The sequence below is a fragment of the Chrysemys picta genome, chromosome 22, assembly GCF_011386835.1.
Source record: "Chrysemys picta bellii isolate R12L10 chromosome 22, ASM1138683v2, whole genome shotgun sequence".
Lineage (NCBI taxonomy): Eukaryota > Metazoa > Chordata > Testudines > Emydidae > Chrysemys > Chrysemys picta.
The window spans coordinates 21,461,430-21,480,678 of NC_088812.1; the positions used below are offsets into that span (position 1 = coordinate 21,461,430).

Below are 19,249 nucleotides of genomic sequence, written 5' to 3' on the forward strand. Positions count from 1 at the left end.
TTCAGAAACCATAGGCCTGTCTCTGTGTCTGATATCATGTGTCTCAGGTCCTGATCCTGTAAAGCACTTAAGCACATGTGTAACTTTCGCATGTGAGTTCTCCCAACTTATGCATGTGCACAAGTGCTGTCTAGGACCTGGGCTTTGGTCTGGAGGAAGGTGTGGGCCTCTAACAGGAGAATACATTTTCATTTCAGTATATAGTTTACCCCCAAAAAAGAGAGTTTTAATTAGTTAAAGCTTTGGATCCTTTGATTAGTATCTCGGGAGAACTAATTTACCTGAGTCTCTCTCCTGTGGTTGGAGGCCAGGGTTATTATTTTCTTCAGTAGCCTTCTCTCTAGGCCCCCGGTGTCCTGCTGTAATATTTTCTCCAGGACACAGTAAATGTCTACTCTGTTTTTCTGGGGACAAACCATAAAAGAGAACAATTGAGAAAAGTTTTTTCTTGATGGCCACACAGTAATTTGGCTAATAAGCCCCTACCCTAAAGAGTTTACAATCCACACATGAAATGACTAGCCCAAGTCTTATCATAACAGAGCAGGTCCGTGGCCAGGAAGAGAATCCATGTCTCCTGAGACATTATCCAGAGTCCTATCCACTAGGCCACACTGACTCCTCAGCCTGCATGCTCACACAACTAATCCATTGGCTTAATTGGTGTAAAACATGCCATGTCCTCCAATCACTGCATTTAGCAGCACTTCAGAAGCAGCCGAGCAATTTACATATTTTAATCTTCCTGGAGAGAAAAGAGCCAGAATAAGCCTCCTTCACGCCCCCTTATTGAGTTTCATTTATTTAAAACAAACAATACAAATGAGCACCTTGCCCTTGCTCTATCCACTCCAGACAGAATTTGTAAATTTGTAATTACAAAATACCCAACTCCCGCAGTAAATCCTCAACAGCTCCTAGGGGAAATTAGCTCAGCAGTTAGATCTACATTGACAGTCACACACTCGAAGGTGTCTTTTATGAGGCCCATCAGTATAGAAATTCACAGATGATACTAAATATGGAGGAGTTGTAGTATCAGCTGGGACAGAGAAAAAATAAAGAGGGACACAGAGAAATTAAAAACCTGAGCAGAGAACAAGATTCATTTCAGAAAACTGCCAACTAGCACATCTGGAAAGGAGGTAGAAGTAACTGACATAATCGGAGGGAGAAAAGTGGAAAGCAACAAGTGCCCTGGGGGTGACCATGAAAAACAAAGTCAACATGTATATGCAAAGTGTGATGGCTCCCACAAAGAGCCATGTGGGTTGGGTCTTTTACACACAGGGATCATGGCACAAAGCAGGAAGACACCAGTTCCTCTCTGTTCAGTTGAGGTGTGACTGCATCTGCATTATTGCATTTTCTAGCACCACATTCCCAGAGAGATCAACAAATTGGAAGTAATTCATGGGAGAGCTAAAAAGAATGCAGGGGGGTGGCGAAATTGATTTCTGAATAGAGCCCTGCAACCTGACCCAAATCCTACGGGACCTGACTACAGGCGTCAGGGTCAGGTTGGATGAGAAAACCCCTCTTGGGCTCGGGTCAGGTCGGCTCTCCTCCTTTAGCCCATGGGATCGGCACAACCGTGACTGCATGTTCCTGCCAGGCACCACCTCCTTTCTGCGCTGCATGCGCTGTGGAGTGAGGGTGCCGAGGAGTCACAGCATCTCTCTCTCTCTCTGCAGCACATACCCAGGGGGCAGCGTCAGAGGATGAAGCCATTGCTGCACATTGTTGCTGCTGCGCCGGCCCCATGAGCAGGATGCGGTGGCAGTATCCGGTTTGTGGGGGAGGGTTGGGATCAGGATGGAAAATGATTCAACCCTCTCAGGGTGAGGTGAGTGGGCTTGGGGCCAGTTCAGGTTGGGCTTAAAAATTGGGCCCAAGCAGACCTCTGCTTCTGCAGACAGACTGAAAGAGCTGTCTATGAGGGAGACATGATAATACCATACAAGTATCTGAAGGGTGTGAACACCAAGGAGGGAGAGGAATTTTTTAGTATAATACATTTAGTAAAAGTAGGAGTAATGGGATTAAACTAAAAGAAGACATACAATGTAGACTTTAATAACAGAAAAAATGCATAACTGTGAGACAGGTCTATTAGGCTATGACATAGTCTTCCTAGGAAAGTGGTGGAAGCTCAGGCATTAGGGGATTTTAAATTTTTTTTGGCCAAAACAGTGCAAAATGGCCACTGGGAATGCTCCTGCATTAGCAGGGAAATGGACTGGCTGATCCAATAGGTCTTTTCCATCTCTGTCTCCTGCGAGTCTCTAAATCTATGTGACCTGCATGCCAAGGTCATAAAGCACTTTGGAATGTTCAAAGCCAATCAGATCTCTTGACTGGCTAAACATTCCAGTGGTTCTGCTTGAAAAGGAATGCTTCTGCACACTGCAATCATACCAGACAGCTCCACTGGGGAGAAGCTCCTTCCATTCATTTTTAAATGTAAGGAAGATTTTTTTAATTGAAAAATTTCACTGATAACTTATGAATACATAAGCACTATGTAATTCAAATAATTAAAGTAATTAATCAAATTAATTAACATAACTAATCAAGTAATTCAAATAATTAAAGTACTAGGAGGCCAAGACAAGCAGTTCAGAGATTATTGCTAGTCCTACAGTGTACTTTTACTATATCCAGCCCATGTACTCTACTGTGTGTAAAAGGACAACGCTCTCTTTATAGAGCATTTTGCATTATGAGTTTATGCCTGAGGACTGAAGGGTGAATACTGATTATACTGATGGTGCGCCAGGCCAAGTTCTATACTGAATTACCCCCATGCATTCCCCTATACCCCCATGAGGTTAGGCAGAATTTGGTGTAGACACATGGAAAGCAGATGTAATTTCATGAAACTGTGCTACCTCATTCTGTTGTAGTTTCTCTAGCAGAACTGTCACAACACTAGCCAGCTTGGTCTCAGCTGTAAAGACAATTTTGTCCTTACCTTGGTCACCCATATGTGCCAGGAGGGAAACCACCTCCTTATAAACACCTGAAATTAAATAAAAGGATTCAGCTGGTTACCACCGATAGTAGAAATTGGTGCCGGCCTCTTTAATTCACTGCCCAGAAAAGATTCTGCAGGAGCCCAAACACTGTGAGAAGTAGACTTGGGACTCATGTAAATCCTCTTCCTTCCTCCTGATGACCAGGTTTGTTTGCTGAACTACCCAATGTGTTTGGGGGAAATCATAATGAAGAAAATTTGCTCCTTTCAAGTAGAGCCCCATGTAAAATAATCTTCCTTTCCCTCTTTACTATCAATTTATGAGTTTTGATTGCATACAGAATAATAATTTATGGCCATAATTTTCAAAACTGGGTGCCTAAACTTAAGCTCCTAAATCCATATTAAGGCACCTACGCCCTGATTCAGCATCTTAATCACATGCTTAACTCTAAGCCTGTGGGGTTCCATGCGGAGCAAGTAAAGCACACGACCAATGTGGTTGCAAGCTGAATCCGAATTCTGTTTATTGCAAGCTTTCTTTTATAGTTTTTTCTCAACATTACATAACACAATTAGGCTATAATAACACATCTACGGATTGGACAAGAAGGAGAATCATGTGTTTATCACATGTATAGCCCCACACCGATTGGTTCAACCGTTCCTTACATAAGGCCATGATTTGTTTACCTCATTTTATATAATCCTAGACCACCAGGGGGCCTTACATAAGGCCATGATCATCTTATATAATCCTAGACCACCAGGGGGTCTTACATAAGGCCATGATCATCTTATATAATCCTAGACCACCAGGGGGCCTTACATAAGGCCATGATTTGTTTACCTGGCAAGTGTCCCATCGTGACCCTTACCTCCTCATGGAACTTTTCATTAGGTTGGTGTAGGGATGATACATCCCCACACCTCCCCCCTTTTCTTAAATAAGGCCTATAGGAGGGTCCAACTAACATTAGGACAATTACTAGCCACCTGACTACTTTTTTTGAACCTATAAAACTGACGACAGGTGACATTTAACAACTGGGAAATATATGGAGAACTATTAAAAAACATAACATTACATAAATACCCACGAAAACCATTGGGGTGTAAATAAGGATAGCCAATAAGACATGTTCTAAAGGGATCCGATGGGGTGGCCATGGACAAGCAAAAAGGGCTTCTTGGCCAGTCTGGTTCGCCCAGGTGATCCAAACATTTTGTCGTGGGTTAACAAAAGGTACAGAGTTTGGACATACAAAGACCCCTGCTCCTATAATAAGGAGTCCGAACAAACAGAAGCACAGCATTATTAGGTGTTTAGGCTGTGACAAACAACAAGTGCAGGTCCGGTGTTGCGGGGCCGTTGTTCGGCTTCTGTGTGGTGGCATGGTGTTCGGGTAGCAATATCATCTGCCGGAGGGATCTTTTCCGGTGGTTTTTTCCTATATGTCCTTTCAAAGTTAGATAAGCCTGGCTCCGCCATTCTTTTTAACCTATTCTGCAACTGCTCACCCTGCCCCGGGAACTCTGCCCGGAACTTTGGGGTACAAACATTATTGGTGACAGGAAAGCCGGGCTGGTTCAGGGCTCGCAATGTGTGGGACTGCGGGGGATGGCTCTCACCGGCCAAATGGGACAACTGATTCAGCATGTCCTGTAGCTGAAGGCCCTGTTTGTACATTCCCGCGTTTCTGCCCCCATTTCAACAAACGGGACAACGCGTCAGAGGGAAGCTTTTCTCCCCGCTTTTTAGCGATGCGTAATAAAAAATCATGCACCATCTCCTCCTCTGCAGACAAAGCAGAGCCCATTTTAATAAAAGCAGCCGCTCACCTGTGAGCTCACGAACGTCTCTCTTGGACGACCAGGAGCCGGTATCCTCCGGTACCTCCTACCGCGGCTGCCACCTCCGCCTTTTCTCACCGAACGCTTCAGTCGGCTGTGAGCTCACGAACGTCTCTCTCGGACGACCAGGAGCCGGTATCCTCCGGTACCTCCTGCCGCGGCTGCCACCTCCGCCTTTTCTCACCGAACGCTTTAGTCGGCTGAGAGCTTACGAACGTCTCTCTCGGACGACCAGGAGCCGGTATCCTCCGGTACCTCCTGCTGCGGCTGCCACCTCCGCCTTTTCTCACCGAACGCTTTAGTCGGCTGTGAGCTCACGAACGTCTCTCTCGGACGACCAGGAGCCGGTATCCTCCGGTACCTCCTGCTGCGGCTGCCATCTCCGCCTTTTCTTCACCGAACGCTTCAGTTTTTAGGTCGTGCTCCAGTTGACACTGAGCTTGGCAAACCATCTAAATCTTGGTAGCCTGCCCTCTTATTTCCACAGATTCCCTTTCTTTGATGATCTTTGTGAAGAAGGCCTGTTTCCACCTTAACAGGGCACGGCTGTTTGCGCTTTTTGGTAGAAGGAGTGCTGGAAGGAGAAGAGCCAGCACTGAGAGCCTCTTTAATATCTAAATTTAATTGTTCCAGTTTCTTCATGAGAGATGACATAGAGTCTGACCACTCAGATCCTTTTTCTGGTTGGATCTGCTTTCTCTTTGCTTAGCTTTTGAGACAATACCTGTTGGGTCTACTGTTTGAGAACATTGATCCCTGCTCCACTGGCGGCTGTGTCTAGTATGATCTCTGCTAGCTCACTCTGGGCAAAGTCCTGGCTGCCTTGATGTCCAAGCCGAATCACGTCGGGGTCACCGTTTGTGGGGTTCCATGCGGAGCAGATAAAGCACACGACCACTGTGGTTGCAGGCTGAATCCGAATCCTGTTTATTGCAAGCTTTCTTTTATAGTTTTTCTTTACATTACATAACACAATTAGGCTATAATCACACATCTACGGATTGGACAAGAAGGAGAATCATGTGTTTATCACATGTATAGCCCCACACCGATTGGTTCAACCGTTCCTTACATAAGGCCATGATTTGTTTACCTCATTTTATATAATCCTAGACCACCAGGGGGCCTTACATAAGGCCATGATTTATTACCTGGCAAGTGTCCCATCGTGACCCTTACCTCCTCATGGAACTTTTCATTAGGTTGGTGTAGGGATGATACATCCCCACACCTCCCCCCTTTTTCTTAAATAAGGAACTTTTAAAGAAACGTAATATTACGTAAATGCCCACGAAAACCATTGGGGTGTAAATAAGGATAGCCAATAAGACATGTTCTAAAGGGATCCGATGGGGTGGCCATGGACAAGCAAAAAGGGCTTCTTGGCCAGTCTGGTTCGCCCAGGTGATCCAAACATTTTGTCGTGGGTTAACAAAAGGTACAGAGTTTGGACATACAAAGACCCCTGCTCCTATAATAAGGAGTCCGAACAAACAGAAGTACAGCATTATCAGGTGTCTAGGTTGTAGCAAACAACAAGTGCAAGTCCGGTGTCGCGGGGTTGTCGTCCGGCTCCTGCGTGGCGGCGTCAGGAGCATGTCCTCAAATTTAACAGAATCATAGGGGCACATGGCCTGTCCCACAAAGATTTGCTTAATCAGGGATTGCACATAGGGATTGTGCAGGTCGTACGACATAATGGATTTCTGCGCCTCTTTAATGAGCTTCCAATTCAATGGAGCCCAGTGCCGTTGGTCCGGATGACGCGGGTCCGTCACAACCGGGAAGGCGCTGGGGGGGAACTGACCTTTTATGTGGGCTTTTTTAATTAAACCAAACCATTTTCGTGCCGGATCCGGTGGGCCACGTCCGCCGCCCGTATCCGGATCACTGTTTGGCACTACGGGCGAGGGGGCACCCGAGGAGTACGCAGGAGGGGCTATTGGGCTTGTTGTAACGAAAGGATTTGAGGATGGGGCCACCAACGGACGGCCAGGTAGCGTGTGGCGAGGTGGCTTTGGCGGCGGCACGCCAGGGTGTAGCGGATGGCCTGCGCATCCTGTCAAGCAGTCCCACATGCCACAAGCACAAGCTTTAGCCTGGCCCGGGGGGGGGCCCGGATGCGTTCGTTCGATAGTCCAATGTAGGCGGGCCCCCTTTCAGGGCTCGGAGCAGGTGAGACTGCGGGGGTGCCTTTCCGGCAATGTGTGACACGCGACTCAAAAGTTCCTGTAGTGTAAGGCCTTGCTTATACATTTCAGCTTTAAACTTCTGGTCCGAATTTAAAACCTCCATTGGAGATTCGGTGTCGGGGGGTAATGGAATATCACAAGGGTCAAGTTCCAGTGCCGCAGCCGACGGCGCGAGCGGAATAAAGGTGTTCTTACCTCCAAAAAATTTTCGCGCTCCTATGGGCAGGACAGTCGGCGGCTCCGTCAGTACAGGCGACTTAGGCTGAGAGGTCACCCTTTTTTGAAAAAGGTCATCTATCGCCGACTGCACCTTAGCTTCGGCTGTGAGGGTCTCAATCAATTTTTTAGATTTGCACCAAATCTGGCTCAAGGACACAGCCTCTTTGTTGCCGTGGGCAACCGATTTCCATAGATGAGAGCCGAGGCTTTCCCAGACTGCTTTATTAAAGACAGTATCAGGAGTAACAAAAAACCCGCGTCTTTGCCCCCATTTCAACAAACGGGACAACGCGTCAGAGGGAAGCTTCTCTCCCCGCTTTTCAGCGATGCGTAATAAAAAATCATGCACCGTCTCCTCCTCTGCAGACAAAGCAGAGCCCATTTTATTAAATGCAGCCGCTCACCTGTGAGCTCACGAACGTCTCTCTCGGACGACCAGGAGCCGGTATCCTCCGGTACCTCCTGCCGCGGCTGCCACCTCCGCCTTTTCTCACCGAACGCTTCAGTCAGCTGTGAGCTCACGAACGTCTCTCTCGGACGACCAGGAGCCGGTATCCTCCGGTACCTCCTGAGCGGCTGCCACCTCCGCCTTTTCTCACCGAACGCTATAGTCGGCTGTGAGCTTACGAACGTCTCTCTCGGACGACCAGGAGCCGGTATCCTCCGGTACCTCCTGCCGCGGCTACCACCTCCGCCTTTTCTCACCGAACGCTTCAGTCGGCTGTGAGCTCACGAACGTCTCTCTCGGACGACCAGGAGCCGGTATCCTCCGGTACCTCCTGCCGCAGCTGCCACCTCCGCCTTTTCTCACCGAACGCTTTAGTCGGCTGCCTCGATGTCCAAGCCGAATCACGTCGGGGTCACCATTTGTGGGGTTCCATGCGGAGCGGATAAAGCACACGACCAATGTGGTTGCAAGCTGAATCCGAATTCTGTTTATTGCAAGCTTTCTTTTATAGTTTTTCTTTACATTACATAACACAATTAGGCTATAATAACACATCTACGGATTGGACAAGAAGGAGAATCATGTGTTTATCACATGTATAGCCCCACACCGATTGGTTCAACCGTTCCTTACATAAGGCCATGATTTGTTTACCTCATTTTATATAATCCTAGACCACCAGGGGGCCTTACATAAGACCATGATCATCTTATATAATCCTAGACCACCAGGGGGCCTTACATAAGGCCATGATTTATTACCTGGCACGTGTCCCATCGTGACCCTTACCTCCTCATGGAACTTTTCATTAGGTTGGTGTAGGGATGATACATCCCCACATAAGCCAACAAATAGACCTAAAGTTAAGCATATGCTTAAGAGTTTTGCTTAGTCAGGGCCTCATTTTCAAAAATCCTGAGCACCCAGATGTACCTATTGGCTATGATGGGAACTTTTGGGGGCTCAGTATCTCTTGAAAATCAGGCCACTTTTTTAGACCTCAGTATGAATTTAAAAGCCTAACTTTAGGCCCCCTGTATTGAAGAAAGCCTTTAATCTTACTTTATGGTCATTTAAATACTTGCAGAGAAGACTCATGGAACGGAGTTCATCCTGTAAAGGAATTTTTCCCCATGCACAATTGGCTAGGTGTACGCTGTGAGTGAGGTGGGGTGGTTCCCTCCAACCTTCATCTGAAGCATCAGGGATTGACCATAGCAGGAGATGGGACACCTAGTAGGGTGGACCAGTGTTCCAAAATGGTTCAGAGAATGTCCTGCTCACATGCTCAGGGTCCAACTGATCTCCAGAGTTGTGGGTGGGAAGGAATTTCCCCCTGGTCAGATTGGCAGGGACCTTTGGGTGGGAGGATGGGGCTCTGATCACCTGCTAGGATCATCTGGGTATATCTGACCTAAACAATTCTCTACCATTGCAAGGGCCTCAGGCATTGGTGGAACCTCAGGTTCTCCTGTCCTCTGCCTATGGCACACAACAGTTTAGTCTCCTAAAGAATGAAATATTTTAGTCCAAGACAAGTTTTTGGGTTCAGTGTAGGGTTGCTAGGTGAAATTTAATGGTCTGTGAAATATAGGAAGTCAGACTAGATGATCTAATGGTCCCTTCTGGCCTTAAATTCTATGAAACTATGAAATAGCTGATGTATTAAAAATCAGGATTTTATCTCCCATGTATCTGTTAGCTGTGGGCAGAAATTCTCCAGGAGACTTAATATTTAACAAGAAATCTGAAATGCCATATTTGTCTGTCTCCATTGTAACATTCCAAAGCATGAAGGAGGAACTAACAAGATTTCCCCTTCCCAGGAAAGACTGCTTGAGGTTAGGTGATTGCCCATTCTTTATGCAAATTGCATCCTTCAGTTCTAACACCCAGATGCAAACTGAATCATAACTGTAACCTAAACTGCCCATCTAGCTGCAGTAGTGATAGTGTGGGATTAGGAGCACTAGTGTTGTTAAGAAATGTGACCCCATACTTTGTTATCCTGCATTTAAGATATTAGCAGAGCTTCATTTAGACAGCTAGAGGAGAAGTTCTTCTGCATTTATTGTTCTAATTTCCCCCATCTCTGATGGATTCCACAGCTAGATGTTGGCTCCATGTATGCAGAAGACACAAAATGCAGACCCATAATAAACATAAAACAACTGGGAGAAAAGAAGGAAGACCTTCCCCATAACATTCAATAGAAACTCAGATTCTCAGGAAAGTTTGCAGGTCCAGAGGCTGTCAGCCAACTCCTCAACTGGTGTAAATCAACACAGCTATAAGGAAGTCAACAGAGCGACACTGGTTTACAGGAGCTGAGGTTCTGGTCATAGAAATGGAGACCATTACAACTAATCTAGCTGTATGCCTATGCTTTCTGAATGTGTGTGTGAATATAGAATGGATATAGAGAATACAATGCTGACCCTTACCTCTGTCGGTTACCTCCTGCTCAATCACAAATTTATTCATGTTTTAATCTTTCCTCAATACTTCCTCCAGCCCTTTCTCCAAAGAGCTCCAGTACTGATAGGCAGTTGGCCTCTCAGTCTGTCATGTCCAGGATAGCCAGTTAAGATTATGCAAGCACTATTATGACATCGATGTGACTGTGACATCACATACACTGCTGCTGACCAGGTAAGTGCTGTAATTACATGAACTCTTTCACTTTGCTGGAAAGGACTATGGTCAAGATCCTCAAAGGTATTTAGGCTCCTAACTCGCACTGAAATCAATAGATGTTAGGAACCTTAATACATTTCAATATCTGGGCCCATACATGTAAGCAGTCCAATAGGTGGCTAAATTTGCTCCAGTGTAGAATTTCTCATTCTCTCTAAATCATTTTGAATTTTGGTTCGGTCCCTCTCTCACTTTGCCACACTTTCCAATCTTGGTTTTATCTGAAAATCTGCTCCTGGTTGAATTTATATAAAATAAAAGCACCAAACAAAGAGAGAGAAGAAACTGCCTTGGAGAATGCACAGTGACACTTGAGTGTAGTTGGTTTCCTTTGCTTTTTAATTCGGTTGATCAAAAAGCTTGATGAAACCTTATTGGACTGTATTACAAATATTGATTTTATATTGTTTTACAATGAATTGAAATGTATACTTCATTTCCATGTCCTGCCAAACAAATCAACGACATTAATTTTTATTGATGACACTCTTTGCAGCATACCATATGGAAAAAGAATTCCAATTCCATTTGTCCCTTGCTATGTATAACTTATTTTGTGCCTTACCCTTTCTGATTTTGTCCTTACACATAAATGCTATTCTTTTGTACTCCTCCTTAGTAATTCCACATTTTGAATGATTTCTTTTTGATTTTCAGGTCATTAAAAAACTTCTGATGGAGCCATATTGGCCTCTTCCTATTCTTCCTATCTTCCCTTTGCATTTTATCTTTACTCAGAGACCTTCAACTGGTCTGCTTCTCACCTCCTTCCAGACTTCAGAACAAGTGTACAATGCAATACTTCCTCTCTTTTTTTCCTGCCTGTCCTTCCTGAACAAGCCATAGGCCTCTATACCAATGTTCCAGTCATGAGATTTAGCCCAGCAAGTATCTGTGGTGCCAGTTAAGCTCAGTTATGACTTATGTACTAAAATTCCCAGTTCTTACTGTTTATTCCCCATTATTATTACTCCTAAAGATGCCCTCATGGATTTCCCTCTTTCTCCTATAATTCTACTGCAATTTTTCACATCTACTTCTCCCCAAACATCTAGTCCTCTATTAAGGTCACCATTTTTTAACTGGTGGCTTTTTTCACCTGCCCCCTCGGAACTTAGTTTTAAGCTCATAAAGTTGGTGAGTCAGTGCATGAAGATGTTCTTCTCCTTCTTGGTCAGACGGACCCCATCTCTTCCCAGCAAACCTCCTTCCTGCAATAGCAGCCCATGGTAGAGGAAGTCAAACCCTCCCATAGACCCATCTCCATAACCCTATTATGTGGACATGGCTACCATTGAGTGTGTATTGAGCAGAAAGAACACTCAGGGCAGGAGACAAGGGGACTGAGTTAAACTGCAGATGTCAAGTTCACATACTTCCATTTTCAGTGACTAATCTCTTAAGCCAGTGGGGATGGCCACGGTACAAAAGTATTTCTGTAGATCAGCATGTGATTATTTGTATTGCAGTACAGCCTCATAGTCCCAGGCACAGACCAGGATCCCATTGCGCTAGGTCCTGTACAAACATAGAACAAGATGGTCCTTAACTGTCATTAATGAACACATATTAACAGCACAACAAACAGACAAGAGGATAATAAAGCAAGCAAAAAAGCCCCCTTTGACCAGGTACCAGCATATAACTAATATAATGCTACATATTTAGGGAATGTAAGGGCAGTTCAGTCTGTCCTTCACGCTCCCAGGTTTCCTGCCCAGGCCCTGGCTGTGCTGCAGGGCTGCTGCGGGTCGGACACTTGCTCTGGTGCTGGCCACACACCCTCTGACTCTAGGTGGCAGGACCCTTGTTCCCAGGGTCAGTCCCCCATCAGGGTTATGATCCCCTTCCAAGTGTGGCCTGCAAGGCCTCTTGGCTGGGGGCATCTCCCTGCGCTGCACCCGCTGTCCAGGTTCCCCCCTCGCTCCCCACAGTGCTCACTGCTCCAGCCCCAGCACTGCTGCTGCTCTGCCTCCAGCTCCCTGGGCTGCTTCTCTGGCCTCTCTGGCTCTGGTTGCTGCAGCTCTGCTCCCAGCACAGGTCTGCTCCCTGGGCTGCTTCTGTGGCCCTGCTCCCAGCATGGATCTGCTCCCTAGGCTGCTTCTGTGACCTGCTCCCAGCATGGATCTGCTCCCTGGGCTGCTTCTGTGGCCCTGCTCCCAGCATGGATCTGCTCCCTGGGCTGCTTCTCTGGTTCTCTCTGGCTCTGGCTGGTGCAGCTCTGCTCCCCAACTCAGCTCAGGCTCCTGCTCTCTCCTTAGCTCAGCCCCACTCTGTTCCAGGCAATTTCAGCTCACAAGGAAAGGACCCCCCTGGCCTCCTGACTCCCTCATTAGCCTGCCCTGCCTTGTCAATCAAGCTGACCTGGAGCACTGGCCTCTCCCCATTGCCCCTGGGGACTGACAGTCTCAGGGTCCTGATTTCCCATCGAGCCTTCCCCTTTCTTTTGGTACTGGGAGCTAGCCAAGCAACAAGGGCACACTGACTCATATCCAGCTTCTTGTCCACTGTAACCCCTAGGTCCTCTTCTGCAGGACTGCTGCTTAGCCAGTCAGTCTCCAGCCTGTAGCAGTGCATGGGATTCTTCCCTCCTAAGTGCAGGACTCCTTAGTGATTTCCTAGGCACCGAGTGTGAGGCTGACGGGCCAAGAGCCAGCTCTTGTCCTGGCTGCAGGCATTAGCTAAGAACCAATGGCCCCAGAGCTGGAGATCAGACCAGGTTAGTTTTGCTCAAAATAAGGATTAGTCTTATAAGAATGTGTTCAGTGTTTAGACTCTGTGAAATGCTTGTTTGTTGCTGCTGCATCAGTCTCACTGGTAATGTCTGTATCCCAATTCATAAGGTAAGTTTCAGTGTTTGCTCTGAAACTGGAAGCCCCCACAGTGAGGAGAGAAACATTACCAGGTGTGAAGTACTGGTTTGCCGCAGGAGCTGTCATCTTCTGGCCAACACAAGAAGGCCAGTAGACACCAGACAAACCATTGTTGCACATCAGAGGACAAAAGACTTTTTTGATTGCTCTCCCCCCCGCCCTCCCTCAAAGAAGGGGTGTGCACATGGACTCGTCCCATCATCTTGAACTGTGGGGGAAGGGAATAAAAATCCCTGACTAGAAGAAACGGCACCTTTGTGGCTGTTTGAACTCTGAAAGGCCAGAGACTTGAAACTGAAGCCAGAGATCCCCAGGGGCTGCCTCCTGGGGTGCCCTGAAAGACACTTTGAATTGACAGAGCTCAACAATTCTGTCACTCTCAGGAGTTAGATGGTAACTCATTGGTTGTACATGTTCACTTGCTTTGACCTGTAAATGACGCTTTTAGTCCTTTTCCCTAATTAATAAACCTTTAGCTAGTTTCTTACAGTATTGGCTACAGGCATCACTTTGATGCAGGATCTAGGGTACCAAATGATCTGGGGTAGGTGACTGGTCTCTTGGGATTGGAAGCAACCTGAATGTGGTATCATTTTTGGTGAAAGTGACCATTTATCACTAAGGCCAGTTTGTCTGAGTGGCAGGATAGACTGGAGAGTCTAAGGGGACTGTGTGTGACTCCATGGTAAGGCTCGTATAGTGATCCAGGAGTTCACAGTTGTTACTGGCTTGGTGAAATCTAATTATCGAACACACCACCAGCTTGGGGTGTCAGCCCTGATATTGGCAGTCTGTTCTGAGTTAGGCACTCATGGTCGTGAGCCACTCCAGACATGCACTCTGAATTGACATAAGTGCTCCTGGTGAGGACGCGCAGGGGTGACCGGGAGCATGTGTTCAACTTTCCATAATGCAGTGTTCCGCATCCCATAATATTTCACAACTCTTTTCAAAATCCCCAGAAACCTGCACGTCCCTTCTCACTGTCTGCCATCTCTGACAGAAGCATGGAGCAAGCACAGCTCTGCACTACTCTCGTGAGTATTGTGAGCACGGGGCGCCTCAGCCTGCAGGATTTGCAGAGCATGACTCATTTCAGCCCCATGAGGCATTTCAAAAACTTCCCTAATCACTCTGTAATAACTGCGATGGCTGTATGCTAATGTAATTTAGGTTGACAAAAATTTGTAGTGCTGTGTAGCAAAGAGGCGTGGCCTCCCTGGGGTTGCCACTGGCAGTGTATTCCGAGGAGACACTAGACTCTCACCACACCGAGGTACCAACAGGGCCGGCTCTAGGCACCAGCAGAGGAAGCACGTGTGGCACATTTTAAGGGGCAACATTCCGGCCGCAGTTTTTTTTCTTTGCTTGGGGTGGCAAAAAAGCTAGAACTGGCCCTGACTCTAAGGCTTTGGGGCCTTACACCCTAATTAATTTAGCTAAGCTATTATCTTCCAGGCCTTGAGACGTGTAGGTTTATTGCATTTCTGCCTTACCATCAGTAGCGTAGCTAGTGGGGTGCAGGGGAAGCAGCCGCTTCCCCTCAGCAAATTTCCCCAAAGCAGCGCCTTTCCAAAGGCGGCCGGAGGAGTGAGGGGGGCGCGCAGGCTGGCTGCCTGCAGCACGGCTGGCAGCTATGGGGGGCCAGAGGAGCGGGGGGAGGCGCACCATGCTGCTGCAGCCGGAGGAGCGGGGGGGGGGGTGTCCAGGCTGCCCGCCCGCAGGCCACAGCATGGCTGGCAGCTATAGGTGGGTGGCGGGCACATGGCTGGAGGAGCGGGGGCGTACACCATGCAGCCTGCAGCGCGGCTGAAGCCCGGGGAGGTGCAGGCTGGCCGCTCGCAGGCCGCAGCACCGCCAGCAGCTATGGGTGGGTGGCGGGCGCGCGGCCGGAGGAGCGGGGAGGGGGTGCAGGCTGCCCACCTGCAGGCCTCAGCATGGCCGGCAGCTATGGGTGGGTGGCAGGCGTGCGGCCGGAGAAGCGGGGGGAGGCGCACCATGCTGCCGTGGCCGGAGGAGCAGGGGGAGGCGCAGGCTGGTGGCCGGCAGCAATGGGGGGTGGCGGGCACGGCCGGAGCAGCGGGGGGGGGGGGGGGGGCGCAGTGTGGTGGCCAGCAGCCGCGGCCAGAGGAATGAAGCTGGGGGGCTGCGGGGGTGGCACAGCAGGGCTGGAGGAGCCATGGGGGGAAGGGGTGGAGCGGCCGGAGGAGGAGCCAGCCAAGGGGGGCGTGGTCAGAGGAGGAGCCAGGGGGGGCCTTTTTTATGTTTGCTCCCCCTCCTCTTAGAAGCTGGCTACGCCACTGCTTACTATATGCCTATGCCTTACCAGGCTAATCCCTATGGCTACCAATGGCTGAAGCGAGACAAAGTCAGATTGGAAATATGGTGACAATGTTTAACAGGGAGGGGATTTAACCCTAGGAACAGCTGACTCAAAGGGGAGGGCAGATTCTCCATCACCCGGAGTTCTTAAATAAAGCTTGAGGGTCTCTGTCTAACAGATCTCTGGCTGTGCTATGCAGGAGGGCAGACTGGCTGAGCACAGTGGTTGCTTCTGGCCTTGAAATCTCTGATGCTATAAACCATTAGATCCCACTTCCCTCCTAGAGCCAGAAATAGACTCCAGGCGTCCTGCCACCCAACTATTGGCTGTGATTCCTGTCTCCTCCCCAAGACAGATGCAAAACCCAAGACTCCTGAGCCCCAATATCCTGCTGCCATCTAGTAAACAGCTGTGTAACCCACTGTCAAAGTGAGTGCCCCCCACACCCCAGTAGACTCACGTGGACGGGGTGGGAGGTTAACCCCCGGCCCTTTTGCCCAGGCAGCGCAGCTGGGGCTGGGCTCCTGCCAGGGCCGGCTCTAACTTTTTTGCTGCCCCAAGCAGCAAAAAAAAGTGCCGCCTCCCCCCCAAACCCCCGCCGAGCGCCACGCCACGCCACCCCCCAGCGCCGCCCTCCTGCCGAGCGCCACGCCGCGCCACCCCCCCCAGCACTGCCCACCCCCGCCGAGTGCCGCGCCGCCGTAGCCCGCCCCCCCCAGCCGATTGCTGCCGGAACACCCCCCACCCCAGCGCCGCGCCCCATGCCGCCCCCCCCGGCCGAGCGCCGCGCCGCCGGAGTGCCCCCCCCGCGGAATGCCGCACCGCGCTCCCCAAAGGCCGGATCCCAAAGCCCCGTGGCCTCGTCCCTGCAGCAGTGGGACGGACTTCGCCGTGCTCTGGAACGAACTTAGAAATATCATGAAACCAGTTCCAGGTCCAGCCGCCTCAGGGGCCACACCTGGCCCCCTCCTCTCTGTCCTCAACCATTGTTTGTGTCTTTGAACCATGAGTTCCCTGTGGCAGAGAGCGGGTCCCTGCTGGGTCTGCAGCCAGCCCCCCTGGGCACTCTGGCAGTACAGTTCCCCATTTTGTGTGTGTGTGTGTGTGTGTGTGTGTGTGTGTGTGTGTGTGTGTGTGTGAAGGAAACAGACACGTACAGGTTCCCTGCCCCAACTCCCCTGGGTGACTGCAGGCAGCAGTTGCGATTCCTAGGCAGCTGCCCCCTGGATTGCTGCCCCACCCCAAAGCCACCCACAGCAGACCAAGTCAGAAGCTCTCACCCGGGCCCTGGGGGGCCCCTCAGGAAGATCGGCCAGGGCACGGAGCCACCTGCCCGCAGGCCTCTCAGCTGTTCCTGCCCCAGACCAGGCAGGTGGATTGCTGAGTGCAGAAGTAGGGGGAACAGGCAGGAGGGAAGATTCCTACCCTCCAGGGAAGGGGAGTGAGAGACAGACCAGACCCTTAGCTCCAGACAACAGCATCAGGACACGGGGGGGCTGGCCCTGGGCTGGGGGGAACGCAGGGGCTGATCCACTAATGAGCCCATAGCATTTAGGGTTATTGACCACGTGTTCTTAGATGCCCCACCATAAGTATCTGGCAGTTCACCCCCCGACTGCATTTATCCTCACCCCCCGTGGGCAGGGCCATTGGCCCCATCGCACTGATGGGAGTTGAGGGCCAGAGGCTGAGTGACTTGCCCAAGGCCATGCAGAGAGCCGGTGGCAGAGAAGGGAATTGAACATGGGTCTCCCACATCCTAGGCTAGTGGCTGAACTGCCGGGCACCCTGACTCTGGCCAGTGGGGGCAGGGAACGCAGGCCACGGGGGTCGCCTAGACTGTGAGTGGGCAGAGCTGGGAGCCAGGCTGCTGGGCTCCATTTCTAGCTCTGAGACATCAGGTGGCCATGGGCATCTAGCGGGGCTGGGGAAAGGCACTTGTCGCCCTCCTCCCAGGGGCAGGTGTGGGAGGGCTAAGCAGCTAGTATCTGAAAGGAGCCTGCAGCACCTTAGGGGCCCAATGCTTGGACCCCACAGCACCTCCTTTGGTACAGAGGGCTGGTCTGGATTAGAGAAGAGAGCTGGCTCCCAGGTTTATGCTAATCCCTAATCCCACTGTGACAGGTTGGATCACAGAAACCCCCTTGGGAGCTGCCAACTGATGTGACAAGACTACATCTGCCCCCGCTTTCCTGCGCTAACAGCTTAGCACTTCAGTGCCCTGCCTGGTTTGAGCCAGACCCGGTAGTCCCAGGGTCTGAACCACGTTCCCTAACAGCTGTAGCCTTAACTGAAAACAATTTACAGAAGTGTTCCTGTCTTTAACACTCAGATGATCAACTCCCAATGGGGTCCAAACCCCACATAAATCTGTTTTGCCCTGGATAAAGCTTATACAGGGTAAACTCATAAATTGTTCACCCTCTATAACACTGATAGAGAGATATGCACAGTTGTTTGCCCCCCCCCTTCCAGGTATTAATACATACTCTGGGTTAATTAATAAGTAAAAGGTGATTTTATTAAATACAGAAAATAGGGTTTAAGTGGTTCCAAATAGTAACAGACAGAACAAAGTGAATTACCAAGCAAAATAAAATAAAACACGCAAATCTAAGCCTAATACAGTAATAGAACTGAGTACAGATAAAATCTCACCCTGAAAGATATTTCAATAAGTCTCTTTCACAGACTGGAGGCTTCCTAGTCTGGGCACAATCCTTTCCCTGGTACAGCCCTTGTTCCAGCTCAGGTGGTAGCTAGGGGATTCCTCATGATGGCTCTCTCATTTCTCTGGTTCACCCACTTATATATCTTTTGCATAAGATGGGAATCCTTTGTCCCTCTGGGTTCCCACCCCCCCACCCCCAATGGAAAAGCACCAGGTTAAAGATGGATTCCAGTTTAGGTGATATGATCACATGTCACTGTAAGACTTCATTACCCACTTGACAGCACACACATATACAGGAAGACTTACAGGTAAAAGACAGTCATCTGCAGACAATTGTCCTGGTTAATGGGAGTCATCAAGATTCCAAACCACCATTAATGGCTAACACTTTGCATAATTACAATAGGCCCTCAGAGTTATATTTCATATTTCTAGTTTCAGATACAAGAGTGGTACATTTATACAAATAGGATGATCACACTCATTAGATCATAAGCTCTGTAATGATACCTTACAAGAGACCTTTCACATGAAGCCTGTTCCAGTTACATTAGCATATTTTCATAAAATCATATAAAGTGCGTCACACCCACCATGATCCCCACCTGGTCCTCCACTCAGCAGGCCCCTGAGCTGTGTGGAGCAGGCTGGATCCCCCGCAGCAGGTGGGAGTGGATGGCCCTAGGAGCACGGTGCAGGGGGACGGCTCTCACGGCTGAGCACCAGCGGCTCCAGGTGCAGCCACAGCCCGTTCTCACTGCGCAGGATCAGCTCGGGCTTGCGCCGCACAGGCCTGCTCTCATCCAGCCCCACTGCGAAGCGCAGCAGCGTCAGCGCCAGCACCACCTTCATCTCTGCCATGGCGAAGTTCTGCCCGATGCAGTTCCTGCGAGAGAGCCAGGTGTGTCAGCCAGTGCTCTTCGCCCGGAAACCACACGCCATGTGAGAGCAGGGATGGGGGAGCAGGGACAGACACCCCAGAACCCACTGCC

General features: G+C 49.4%; 1 protein-coding gene and 1 long non-coding RNA gene across 13 annotated transcripts in view; both read right to left on the reverse strand.

Annotated features, from left to right (window-relative positions):
* Positions 1–3,479: 3,479 nt before the first annotated feature.
* LOC135977065 (uncharacterized) lies at positions 3,480–8,426 on the reverse strand. Its single transcript, XR_010594399.1, has 2 exons — positions 5,983–8,426; positions 3,480–5,924 (listed from the first exon to the last, which is right to left on the reverse strand). It is a non-coding gene; the product is annotated as an uncharacterized LOC135977065 (long non-coding RNA).
* A 9,652-nt stretch (positions 8,427–18,078) lies between these two features.
* Positions 18,079–19,249, reverse strand: part of LOC101933864 (ultra-long-chain fatty acid omega-hydroxylase-like) — a 29,751-nt gene continuing 28,580 nt past the window's right edge. For 11 of the 12 annotated variants that reach the window (XM_042858949.2, XM_024113284.3, XM_042858948.2 and 8 more), the window contains one exon: positions 18,079–19,143. In XM_042858949.2, coding sequence (XP_042714883.1) covers positions 19,057–19,143 — 87 coding nt within the window. In that variant the 3' untranslated portion in view covers positions 18,079–19,056. The remainder of the gene's footprint in view (positions 19,144–19,249) is intronic. The other variant, XM_065575596.1, reaches the window with a different exon arrangement.